This window comes from Bombus vancouverensis, chromosome 12 (assembly GCF_051014615.1).
Source record: "Bombus vancouverensis nearcticus chromosome 12, iyBomVanc1_principal, whole genome shotgun sequence".
Lineage (NCBI taxonomy): Eukaryota > Metazoa > Arthropoda > Insecta > Hymenoptera > Apidae > Bombus > Bombus vancouverensis.
Window position 1 is genome coordinate 7,487,215 of NC_134922.1, and position 11,012 is coordinate 7,498,226.

Below are 11,012 nucleotides of genomic sequence, written 5' to 3' on the forward strand. Positions count from 1 at the left end.
AAGGAAAATATTAACATCTTGACTTCATATCATTGTTTTTAACTATTATTAGTATTTTTCTTTACCATTACTATTTTTAGTAGAAGTTTTTAGTTATTTATATGTGTATCGTATTATTATATTATATATCGTATAAAAACTATTATTACTATACTAGTATTATATTAATAAAACTGTTAATTTACTACACGTGGACGTTTGGAATGAGACTCTGCAAGTGTAGACGAATGTCTCGAAGAGCCTATTTCATTTTCTGTATCCTGTGGACCACTACGTTTCCTTGCTTTTGGAGATAGTTGTTTTAAGCATTCCATATCATTAAATACAACTTGTGCGCCTCCTCCACTAGTGGGTATTATATCTCCCTAACATAATAATAATACATTTGAATATATAACTACATAACTCTTTTCGATTCCTTTTAAGTGTAATTACCTTGAATAACTTTGTCTCAAGTTCACCATCAGTATCATGTTCTTGCGCGATAAGACAATACCTGGATGCACCGTCTGTAATTTCCTTTGGATCTGTAAGTCGCGTAACACTACGTCTTCTACGCATTAAAGGTTGAAGAACAGTTCCAACAGGAACAAGCGCTCCGGGTCTGTGATCAATCCACTTATCCGCGCTTTGTGAACGCCTGTACCTTGGATTTGCAACACCCGCTTTATCCTATGAGCACATATCATTAAACTATATTTTCGAAAGTAAATTACGTAATGTAAGATAAACTGACCCTTCGTGATCGACCCTCTGTTGTTTTTGGAGTTGCTTCTGCACAGCTAATAGTAGGTACAACACAATCTTTAGAAACACTAGGTACGTTGTCATCAACTAAAATTTGTTTTACTAATCTTAATTTATCCTCTTTTTCTTTCATTTGATTCTAAAAAGAGAGAAAAAAATTAAACAATGAAGTTATACATATATTATATTTACTTCATTACCTGTAAGTGTTCACGTTGTTGACGTAACTTTATTTCCAATTCTTTATTCATTTTATCAGTTTCTAACTGCATTTTAGTGTTGTACTTTTGTTTCACTCTTTGCTTATCTATTAAACGTTGATTTAGTGCCATGTTTCTATCTTTTAACTATAAAATAATTGTAGTAAAATATATGTTGTCATTTAAATAAAAAAAGAAATGCATTCGTTAACTACCTCTTGCTGTAAGCTGCGGATTGTATCATTTGCATTGTTCAATTTTCGAAGCAAGCTATCAATTTGTTCTTCAGTCTTACATAAATGACCCTCTAATGCAGAAACCTACAGCAAAAGCAAATTATTTTATATGTACTTCCGTAATCAGTAAAATGCTATTACCTTCTTTTTTTGTTGTGAATTAGCGGCTTTCAGAGACGCATTTTCAATCTTTAAATTCATGTATTCTTGTTCCATTGCCATTATCTTCTTCCTAAGATCGTTTTCTGTAATAATCATGTAACAGTCATGAAGATATTACACATAATTTAAGTTTGATTAAAAATTAAGTTATATTCTTACGTTTTTGCTGTAAATCAGTACGTAGTAAATTCCGTTTGTTAATACGCTGTTCTAAAAAATGCATTAAATTATTAATTATTTGATCATTGCGTGGAGAAGTAATTTCCAATTCAGGAAATGGCCCACCTAAACTGAATTAAAATAAAATTATATAAGTTTGAAGAAAGAATAAAGAAAACATATAATACTTACCTATACACTAAACCCACATCAACTTCTAAATCTTCAGCTTCAGGATGGCCTTCTTTTTGCAACTTACTACATGCCTCCTTAAATAACTATTAAAAATAGTTTTTATTATGCACGTATTTTCAAATTATTTTCATTGTTATTCTTTTATTACTCATCTCACCTTATTTGCCTGTCTTCTTCCAGGTGTAAAACCAAGATCTATTTTCGTAATTGTTGGTTTAGCTACTTGGACTTCTTGAGTCATTTCGGCAAATTTCATTACTTGCTGTAAAACATGAATAAATTAATTAATTTTCTTTCATATATTTACGTTTTATATTATTGATTTCTTACAATTGTTTCATCATAATCATCTGTTCTTGGATTAACACAAACAATCATTCTAACTTGTCCTTCTCCATCAAAATAATTTTTAAATAAATGGGTGAGTTTCGAATCTCTGTAGGGTACTATTTTATTTGTACCCTGAAGTTGATTTTCTCTTAAAATTTCCAAACATGATCGTAGCGTCATCAAAGAATTATTAATATTTCCTAAATCAAAATGAATGGATATGAAAATATATTATAATATAATTACAAGATTCACATCAAAAGTATAATAACCTGCTTCTCTTAATCGTTGACCTGTGTTTTTAGTCCTATTAGTTCTTTCGCTACCAGCTAAATCTACTAGGGATAGCTGAGTGATGCATACCACCCGTTTATCTTGTATAATTTGTTCACCTTCACCATCTAAGGGTGCCTAGGAGAAGAAAATACTATATTGTTTGTGAATTTTAGTTAGATGAGACGCAAAGTAATTAGAAATATTACTTGTACAAGACGAATAGTGAAGACACTATGTGATCTACTTGATTCTGCATTAAGCGCAGTGTGTGCAACTCTTCGTCTTCTCTGTCCACGCTGAAATACCTCAAATGCTTCTTCTGAACTTTTTACTTCAATTTCTGTTACAGCATGCACATACATATTCTTATTACCATCTTCTCTAACTATTTTACTCTGTAATACCCTAAAAGTTATTTCTCAGTATTAAAATATTATTTGAAATTAAGAATATTTGAATTGTGTAAGTAATGATACTATACTTGTTTCTAATATCCTCATCCTCTAATAAATCATATACACTGTTATTATAAATTTCAACATATGTAACAAATACAGCATAGACATTGTCTTGATCCACTTGTACTGTTTGTGATTCATTTATGTCACGAACAATCATTGGATTACTCTCACTATCACTCTCTACTTTTCTCCTGTGAAAACCATCAATTATTAATAAAGCCATTTACATTACATAAAGCATATCACATATTCTTGTACTTACACTTTGCCTGATTTTCCATTTCTCTGTAACATAAGTCCAGCATGAAGTTCATTTTGTCTATCAAGCATTGCATCAGCTTCACCTTGTATATCAAAACCGTTTAATTTATCTGGTTTAAAAATAAATTTTTTGGTCTGATAATTAGCAATACTGTTAAACAGAACATCAAGACAACGAGGCATTATGCCTGCATCCTGTGTTTCACCAGTCATAGTATATGTTTTACCACTTCCTGTTACTCCATAGGTGAATAAAAGACTATTTCTACCTCGAATAACATTTTCAACTAATGGGAGAGCAACTATATTAAAAATCTCTTTTTGCGTTGCATCTGGTGAAAATACACGACTAAATGTTGTTTGAATTTCCTTGTTGCTAGAGTTACGAAAATTCATTGCTGATTCTGGTGGTGTAATAACTACAGTTGTATCAGATATAAGCTTCATACAAGAAACATCAGCTGGATGTTGCATTGGTTTTAAACGACAATAAACTTGAACAGGATCCTTGGATACCATATTATTACCTCTTGGACGGTTTGCTGGCTTACGAGCTGAACCTGGTGGTTTCGCACGTCTAAAATATTAACATACCACGAATAGCTTCAATTATTCTACATTACAAAATAACTTTAATAGTACCAAACAATTAATTAATAACAAATAATTAAATTTTACATTAAAAGATTATAGAAAGTAATAGTTATAAAATATTGAAAATAGCTAAATTTTATTTGACTTCAGTTATAAACTGATTAAGAAATAATAAAACTTACGCAGATTTCATCTTTCGTAACTATAAATTTTGCTTGATATTTAGTTATTTTAAAACTTATGACAATATAATGTGAAAAATATATACGAAAGATAATATTTGATAAATGCCATGAACCGAAAACCGTTGTCCTGATTCGGTGTTTAAAATTCAAATCTAGTTACGAAATGAACTAAAGTATTGAAGTGCTACCAATATTTATACCAAAAAAAAAACTATAAATGATAGTGCTACTTTAAGTACAACTTAACTCATTAAAGTATAAAAACAGGAAAAAGAACTATGAAAAGATTTTTATTTCGCGATTAAATAGAGAGTACCATTAATTAGAGTACCATGTAAATAGGACCGACATATATATATAAAGACTGAACATAAACTTTTATGGTCTGTTCCACAAGACAAGACAGTAAACATAAAAAAAATTTCATTGCTACAACATCAACTATTAGTTGCCGACTAATAAAACTCGAATAATACTTCTGTTTTCTGTCTCATCTCATTGGGGAGATTATACTTCCACCGGGAGATGTAAAATCATTTCCGGGGAGCGGAGAACACGGGCAAGTGGTACTTTAGGGTCAGATCGATGATTGGTTGTAATTGCCCAAGCGCAATCTTATTTTCATTGAGTAAGAGCAGTAAGGAAATTTCTTCTCTAGTAAAAGTAAATTAGTGTAATGGGTACGTTTACACATGACATAAAATCGTTGCTTTATAGTCATGATACTGAATGTTAGAAGTTGGAATAGTACTTTCTATTACTGCGTCTCTCCCTCTTAGAGAAAAAAGTCAGGACTTTTGTTGTCCTGAAACTAAATGCAATAGGTTAATTGGTTTACTTTCTCTTTTTGACATACATCGCTAAGTCAAGTTTCATATGACTATGATCCCCGCACCCCGGAAGTGGCTTCGCGTCACACGTCTGCCAATGAAATTCATGCTAGACTAGTAACACTCAAATGTCACTAGTCAGAAGTCACAGAGAAAAATTTCCTCTCTGATATTGTCATATACATATAATAAATGCATTATATTTTTATACAAATACTAATGGCAAATAAAATGTCTTCATTGTATAATATATATATATATATATTCAATAAATAGTATAAAATAAAAACAAATAGAAAATTTTATTTCTCATTAGATAATTTATTTGTTATATTTATACAAAGACATGAAGTTCCACATTATTTCTTAGCCTTCTTGTCTTTAGCAACTTTAGTTACTTCATCTGGATTTTCAGCTGCATCTTTTACACGTTTTGCGCGAATTCCTACTAGTCTGGCATCAGCCCTAGCTTTACGGAGAGTTACGTATGCAGAGAACTTTCTTTCTTCCTCAGAAATGACACGGGCCTTAGCTTTAGCATGCGTTTGGTGTCTCACTGGCATGATTTCTCCTTTAGCTTGAGTGGCAAGGCTCACTTCTTTTTTAGTGGAATCATCACCCTTAGGCTATTTTCATAAATAACATTAGAATGTAGTCTTTCTTTAATAGTTTTAAATTTACTATATTCTACTTACATTGGCTACAGTCAGTGGGAAAAGAATCAATTTGGATCTATATTCTTTCAGTCTTTGAGTATTCCTTTGTAAAGACTCGACTGATTTATTACGCCTTCTAGGATCTACAGCAATTCCAATAGTCCTAGCATATTTTTTATTTAAACCACTAGCCCTCAGTTCTTTTAAGGTAAAACCTTTGCCTGCCCTAGCTTTTATGTGATAACGGAATGTTGGGCAATGAACAATAGGCCTCAGAAGCTTCACAGGTCTTAAATTAAAATAAAATACTATTGAAGTTAATTTACATAAATGGACAACAGAAATAAAAATGAAATAAACGTATGCTATTTACCTTGGTGCAACAGCACGAGCTTTCTTTATACGATTTTGTTTACGACGAAATTTTCTGGCTGGTTGGTTAAACCAAGTTTTAACAAATCTTTGCCAATCTTTATGGAAATGTCCATTAGGGATCATATTATTTCTCTTACCCATGGTTGAACTGAAACAAAAATACTAAATTATATACAATTTGTTTCTTAAAAGATTTGTAAAAATACACTTTATAAACTTAAGATTAATATAATAGGTTGGAAACAGTATTATTACTAAGTATAAACAAAACATTAAATTTCCTTCACAAATAAAATTTTTGTAACTTTAATATTACTTTATAATACTCATATAATTATTATGGACACATCCTACTATTAGAAAAGGTATATCATTAATTGAAATTAAAACATATGAGACAAAGATAACCTGATTAATGTCAAAATATTTCTTTACTTGTTATATTATAAAATTACAATCATATTATTTAATTACAGTGAAAAACATAAATAACAACAATTTTTTATTACTTTGAGAAATATTATTTCAAGATGTTGAGATTTTAATTGGATTTCGAACTTAAAAGAATACTCACGAACTTGTTTACAAGGCATAGACCGGAAAAAGAATCAGCACCACCAAGCGGAAGTTTTAGCTCCCAGCAAAACAAAATTTACTAAATGAAGATTGAAATTACATTATTTTATGATAAAATCATATTTTAAAAATATTATTTGTTTACAAATATCGCTTCGCTTTACATATAATTTTATTAAAATAATTTAAATGTAAAATGAAGTTACTTTAAAGTAGTTAATAAATATGGCAACTTACTATAAGATCGTGTATACTAAGCACAAGTTGAATGTTTCATGTTTAATTTAAATAAGTATTTAAATAATTTAATTAAAAATGAAGATTAGAGAATCATTTGCATCATATTATAAAAGTAATATATTCTTAAAAAATGTCATTTACCGATACGCTTCGACCGGCATAAACCAATTTTCGGTATGTTCTCTATTTAGTAAAAAAATATACATGTCTGTAGTGTTATAAATTGGTATTGTTACTATAATGCATAAAGCATTGATCATATTTTTAGAATGCAGAAGTTACAGATGTAATAAAAAAGGATATAGAAAAATATTGGAAAGATAAAATTAACTTACATCAATATGATGATGCAGATAGTACAAGGAGAAAGTTTTATGTATTATCAATGTTCCCATATCCTTCTGGAACACTTCATATGGGTCATGTAAGGGTTTATACAATAAGTGATACAGTTGCTCGTTTTTATAGAATGAAAGGTAAATTCTTTAATTTAAGTGTAATTATATATATTGTTTGGTTCATTTATATAATTTTTTATTGACACAATTTTTTCTTTTATTTCAGGATATAATGTCCTTCATCCAATGGGTTGGGATGCATTTGGATTACCTGCTGAGAATGCTGCAATTGAAAGACAAGTTGATCCTGCTGTGTGGACATACGATAACATTAAAAAGATGAGAAATCAATTAAAATCATTGAATTATTCTTTTGATTGGAATAGAGAATTTGCTACATGTGATCATGAATATTATAAGTGGACGCAGGAATTATTTTTAAAACTTTTTGACAAAGATTTGGTTTATAGAAAAGAATCATTTGTTAATTGGGATCCTGTTGATGAAACTGTATTAGCAGAGGAACAAGTTGATGCAAATAATTGCTCTTGGAGATCAGGTACAAAAGTAGAAAAAAGGTTGCTAAATCAGTGGTTTGTTAGGACTACATCATTTGCTAAGTAGGTATATTAGAATTTAACAATCTCTAAAGAACATTGAAATATATAATAAGAATTACAAATAGTATTTAACTAATTTATTTTGTATCATATCAGATCATTGTCTCAAGGTTTAGATGATCCAACATTGACAGAATGGAAAGATGTCAAAAAAATCCAACAAAATTGGATAGGTGACTGCAGTGGTACTAGCTTTGAATTACAGTTGATGGGAACTATCCCAAATTATCCCAAAACAGTAAATATTTGGACTAAGTATCCAGAATTTATTGAATATGCAAAGTTTATTGCAATATCTCCAAAAAGCTTATTAAATAGACCAGAGTATTGTAGAGATGTGGCAGAAGGAATTCAAATCATAGATGTTAAAGTATTAAACCCATTCAATGGAAATGAATTGCCAGTATTTGTAACAGATAAAGTTGCATTTCCAACTCATAGAGATACTTATCTTGGTATACCGTCTGTATCAATAGATGATTATCAGTTTTCTGAAATAGTTGGGATTGAATTTGTACAGCATTCGATAAGAAGTTATGAAGAACAAGAAAACAAAAGATCAGAAATATTATCTAAAGCAAGAAAGTGGAAAATTGGTGGATACCTTGTTGGTTCAAGATTGCAAGATTGGTTAATATCTAGACAGAGGTATTGGGGTACACCAATTCCAATTATTTATTGTTCAAATTGTGGTATCCAACCAGTACCACGCAATGACCTTCCTGTAATTTTACCAAATATAACATTTTCATCTTCAAATAAAAAGTCTATATTATGTGAAACTAAGGATTGGTTAAATACTTCTTGTCCTAAATGTGGAGCTCAAGCAGTTAGAGAATCAGATACAATGGACACATTTGTAGATAGTTCATGGTATTATCTGAGATACATTGACCCACAAAATATGAAAGAGATGTTTGCTGTTGATAAAGCAAAAGAAATGTTTCCTATTGATCTGTATATAGGTGGAAAAGAACATGGTAAGTATCTAATATTTAAATTCTTTGTAGATATAAAATATATATATTTAAAGATCTCAAATTAATAATATTATAATTTCAGCTGTACTACACTTATATTATGCCAGATTTATAAGTCATTTTCTACATTCAGAAGGACTTTTACCTACTCCAGAACCATTTAAACAATTGCTTGTGCAGGGTATGGTACTTAATAAAACATATCAACTAAAAAAGACAGAGAAATATTTAAAAGCGGATGAAGTGGAAGAACACGTAGGAAAATATGTAGAAAAGAATACCAAAGAACCAGTCATTGTCTCATGGGACAAAATGTCTAAATCAAAACATAATGGCATTGATCCTCTTGAATTCTTAGATAAATATGGAATTGATACAACTAGATTATTTATATTAGCTGATCAAGCACCAACTTCAGATAAGCGTTGTGACCATAACAGTAAGCTCTTTGTAATAAAAATTTTAACTAACTATTATATATATCAAATAATGTATATATTAATAATATTCAGCCATTCCGGGAATATTAAATTGGCAAAATCGTTTATGGAAGACTGTAAAAGCTTTTAACGATTATCGCAATAGCGTAACTTCAGAAGAGCTTCAGGCGGAACCTACTGATTCTAAATTTGCAGAACATGATGAATACATGTTTGATAGTCGAAATTATTTTTTAAAGTCTGTAACTTATAATATAATCGGATCTCAACAACTTAGTATTGCAATATCAAGAATGCAAGGACTTACAAATAGGTATATATTACAATCTTGCGGTACATCAACAATTCTAATAATTTTAGATACAGTAATCGTCTTTTTCTTTTAATATTAAGTATACGCAAAGTGTGTGTGGAATGCATGAAAAAAAGTCGTGAATATGAACGTGCATTAGCAGTCCAAATTATAATGCTTGCACCATTTGCACCACATTTCGCTTCGGAATTGTGGTCCGCATTTTCTGAGGTAAAACATCATCTAATAGATAAGAATGAAGTGGACTTAGATAGGGATGTTATGGAACAAAAATGGCCAGAAATAGATATGAATTATAAAATGTCAGTGGAGATCATAGTAAGTACAAAGTATTTAAAGTATTTATTACTTCACTATCATGATATAAATTTACATTATATTATTTATTATATAACTATATAAATAATAACAGTGTGATTCTTAGAAATCAAAGTACTTTATTTAATACTATGTATAATTTTATATAAACACATTATTAATGCTACATCATTCTGTATACTATTAGATAAATAATGCACTTTGCACAAAGATTAGGATACCCAAGTATGAAACAGATAAATTATCACTTGAGGCAGCTCTTGATTTAATAGAGAATGAGCCAGCTGTCCAGAAACATTTAAAGAAGCATAAGATCGTTAAATCTAGACTTCTTTCAAGGGAAGGCTGTGATCCAAAAATATTAATTTCAACAAAAAGATGGGTAGAGAATGTTCAAATGTAATACATCAGGTAAGAAAAATAGAAGCAGAAAAAGGATTATAGATATATACATAATTTTTTATCAAATATACTATTTGTATGAAAACCAAATTATTTAAATGTAAAGAGCCTGTACATAATGAAACTAACTGCATAAATAAAAATTTTGTTTAATGTTGCAATGAGTTAATGAATAATAAAAATAATAAAATGAATAATTATTCTTACCCAATATCATATTCTCCTGCATATTCATTATGCGGTATTTTTTGTAAGAGTTTAATATAATCAAGTGGCAATTGACTTTCATGTGCACCTTTTAATATTGTTTCTCTGTAAGAGAATAATTAATAATTATATAATAAACCTTAAACAAATTGAACAGAATTAAGTATAACATACAAATACAACGGTGAAGGTCTCCTGTGTTTTGGTAGCAAACACAATTTTACATTTTTATCAGGATTGTTACATTGCTGATACACTCTGCATTTAAATATTTTACCAGTAAGTGTTTCTATGTCAACCATTAAAGGGAAATATAATTTATCTGCTACACCTTCTTGATTATCTAATGTACACATATTACATTCATCTAATTCCCAAATTGCTCCCCATACAATATAATTTTCTGTAGGAACAATTGTTGCTGAACATCCACCCCATCTCTTTGAGTGTGTTATAAAATCTAATCTGAAATTCTGATATAATTCAGTATTTAGATAAATAATAAAGCAAATAATGAAATTTTATAAAGCATAACACATATCTTGCTGTTTTCAATTATTCAAAATAGAAATGGATTTACTAAACGCGTAGAAAATTTCATTTAACCATGTATATTTACCTTTAAAAATCCGATATCTTTTCGTACTGCAGTTGGATTGTTAATATGTATTCTTTTTGTTAACATATTACTTCCGTATGCAAAATATAAGAATTTATTAGACATTTCGCCAGTTAATTTATGAAATTTGTTGAAGATAACTTATTAATGGGAACAAAGAGATGAATAGGTTAAGGTATCATTCGTTATCAGTATCAAATATGTATTTATGATATTTTTTGATAGAGATATAATTGTACCTTATATAATTACCCAGATTTTATTTAAACAAAAACATGTTACAATAAATAAA

At 29.4% G+C, this 11,012-nt stretch overlaps 4 protein-coding genes across 5 annotated transcripts; 1 reads left to right on the top strand and 3 right to left on the bottom strand.

Moving 5' to 3' along the window:
- Positions 1–23: 23 nt before the first annotated feature.
- Positions 24–4,392, bottom strand: LOC117154950 (kinesin-like protein KIF23). Its single transcript, XM_033330423.2, has 15 exons — positions 3,804–4,392; positions 3,029–3,604; positions 2,787–2,957; positions 2,512–2,710; positions 2,302–2,440; positions 2,030–2,229; positions 1,857–1,961; positions 1,697–1,782; positions 1,505–1,635; positions 1,325–1,428; positions 1,163–1,267; positions 948–1,094; positions 737–886; positions 436–672; positions 24–365 (listed from the first exon to the last, which is right to left on the bottom strand). Exons 1-15 carry the CDS (start codon positions 3,812–3,814, stop codon positions 177–179), a joined length of 2,550 nt encoding a protein of 849 aa, XP_033186314.1. The 5' UTR covers positions 3,815–4,392; the 3' UTR covers positions 24–176.
- A 544-nt stretch (positions 4,393–4,936) lies between these two features.
- RpL13 (ribosomal protein L13) lies at positions 4,937–6,322 on the bottom strand. Of its 2 annotated transcripts, none has more exons than XM_033330445.2 (4): positions 6,242–6,322; positions 5,666–5,815; positions 5,332–5,581; positions 4,937–5,262 (listed from the first exon to the last, which is right to left on the bottom strand). In XM_033330445.2, the coding sequence occupies exons 2-4, from the start codon at positions 5,806–5,808 to the stop codon at positions 4,996–4,998; spliced, it is 660 nt and encodes a 219-aa protein (XP_033186336.1). In that variant the 5' UTR covers positions 5,809–5,815; positions 6,242–6,322; the 3' UTR covers positions 4,937–4,995. The 2 variants fall into 2 exon arrangements, with proteins under 2 accessions (XP_033186336.1, XP_076479100.1); XM_076622985.1 differs by having other exon boundaries at positions 6,177–6,247.
- Positions 6,323–6,467: 145 nt separating this feature from the next.
- Positions 6,468–10,051, top strand: LeuRS-m (Leucyl-tRNA synthetase, mitochondrial). Its single transcript, XM_033330422.2, has 8 exons — positions 6,468–6,657; positions 6,752–6,959; positions 7,048–7,441; positions 7,538–8,421; positions 8,504–8,860; positions 8,934–9,174; positions 9,255–9,492; positions 9,680–10,051. The coding sequence occupies exons 1-8, from the start codon at positions 6,559–6,561 to the stop codon at positions 9,893–9,895; spliced, it is 2,637 nt and encodes an 878-aa protein (XP_033186313.2). The 5' UTR covers positions 6,468–6,558; the 3' UTR covers positions 9,896–10,051.
- On the bottom strand, positions 9,592–10,971 carry LOC117154961 (gamma-glutamylcyclotransferase). The gene is made up of 4 exons (XM_033330451.2): positions 10,721–10,971; positions 10,276–10,574; positions 10,102–10,206; positions 9,592–9,837 (listed from the first exon to the last, which is right to left on the bottom strand). Exons 1-4 carry the CDS (start codon positions 10,823–10,825, stop codon positions 9,816–9,818), a joined length of 531 nt encoding a protein of 176 aa, XP_033186342.1. The 5' UTR covers positions 10,826–10,971; the 3' UTR covers positions 9,592–9,815.
- Between the last annotated feature and the right edge of the window lie 41 nt (positions 10,972–11,012).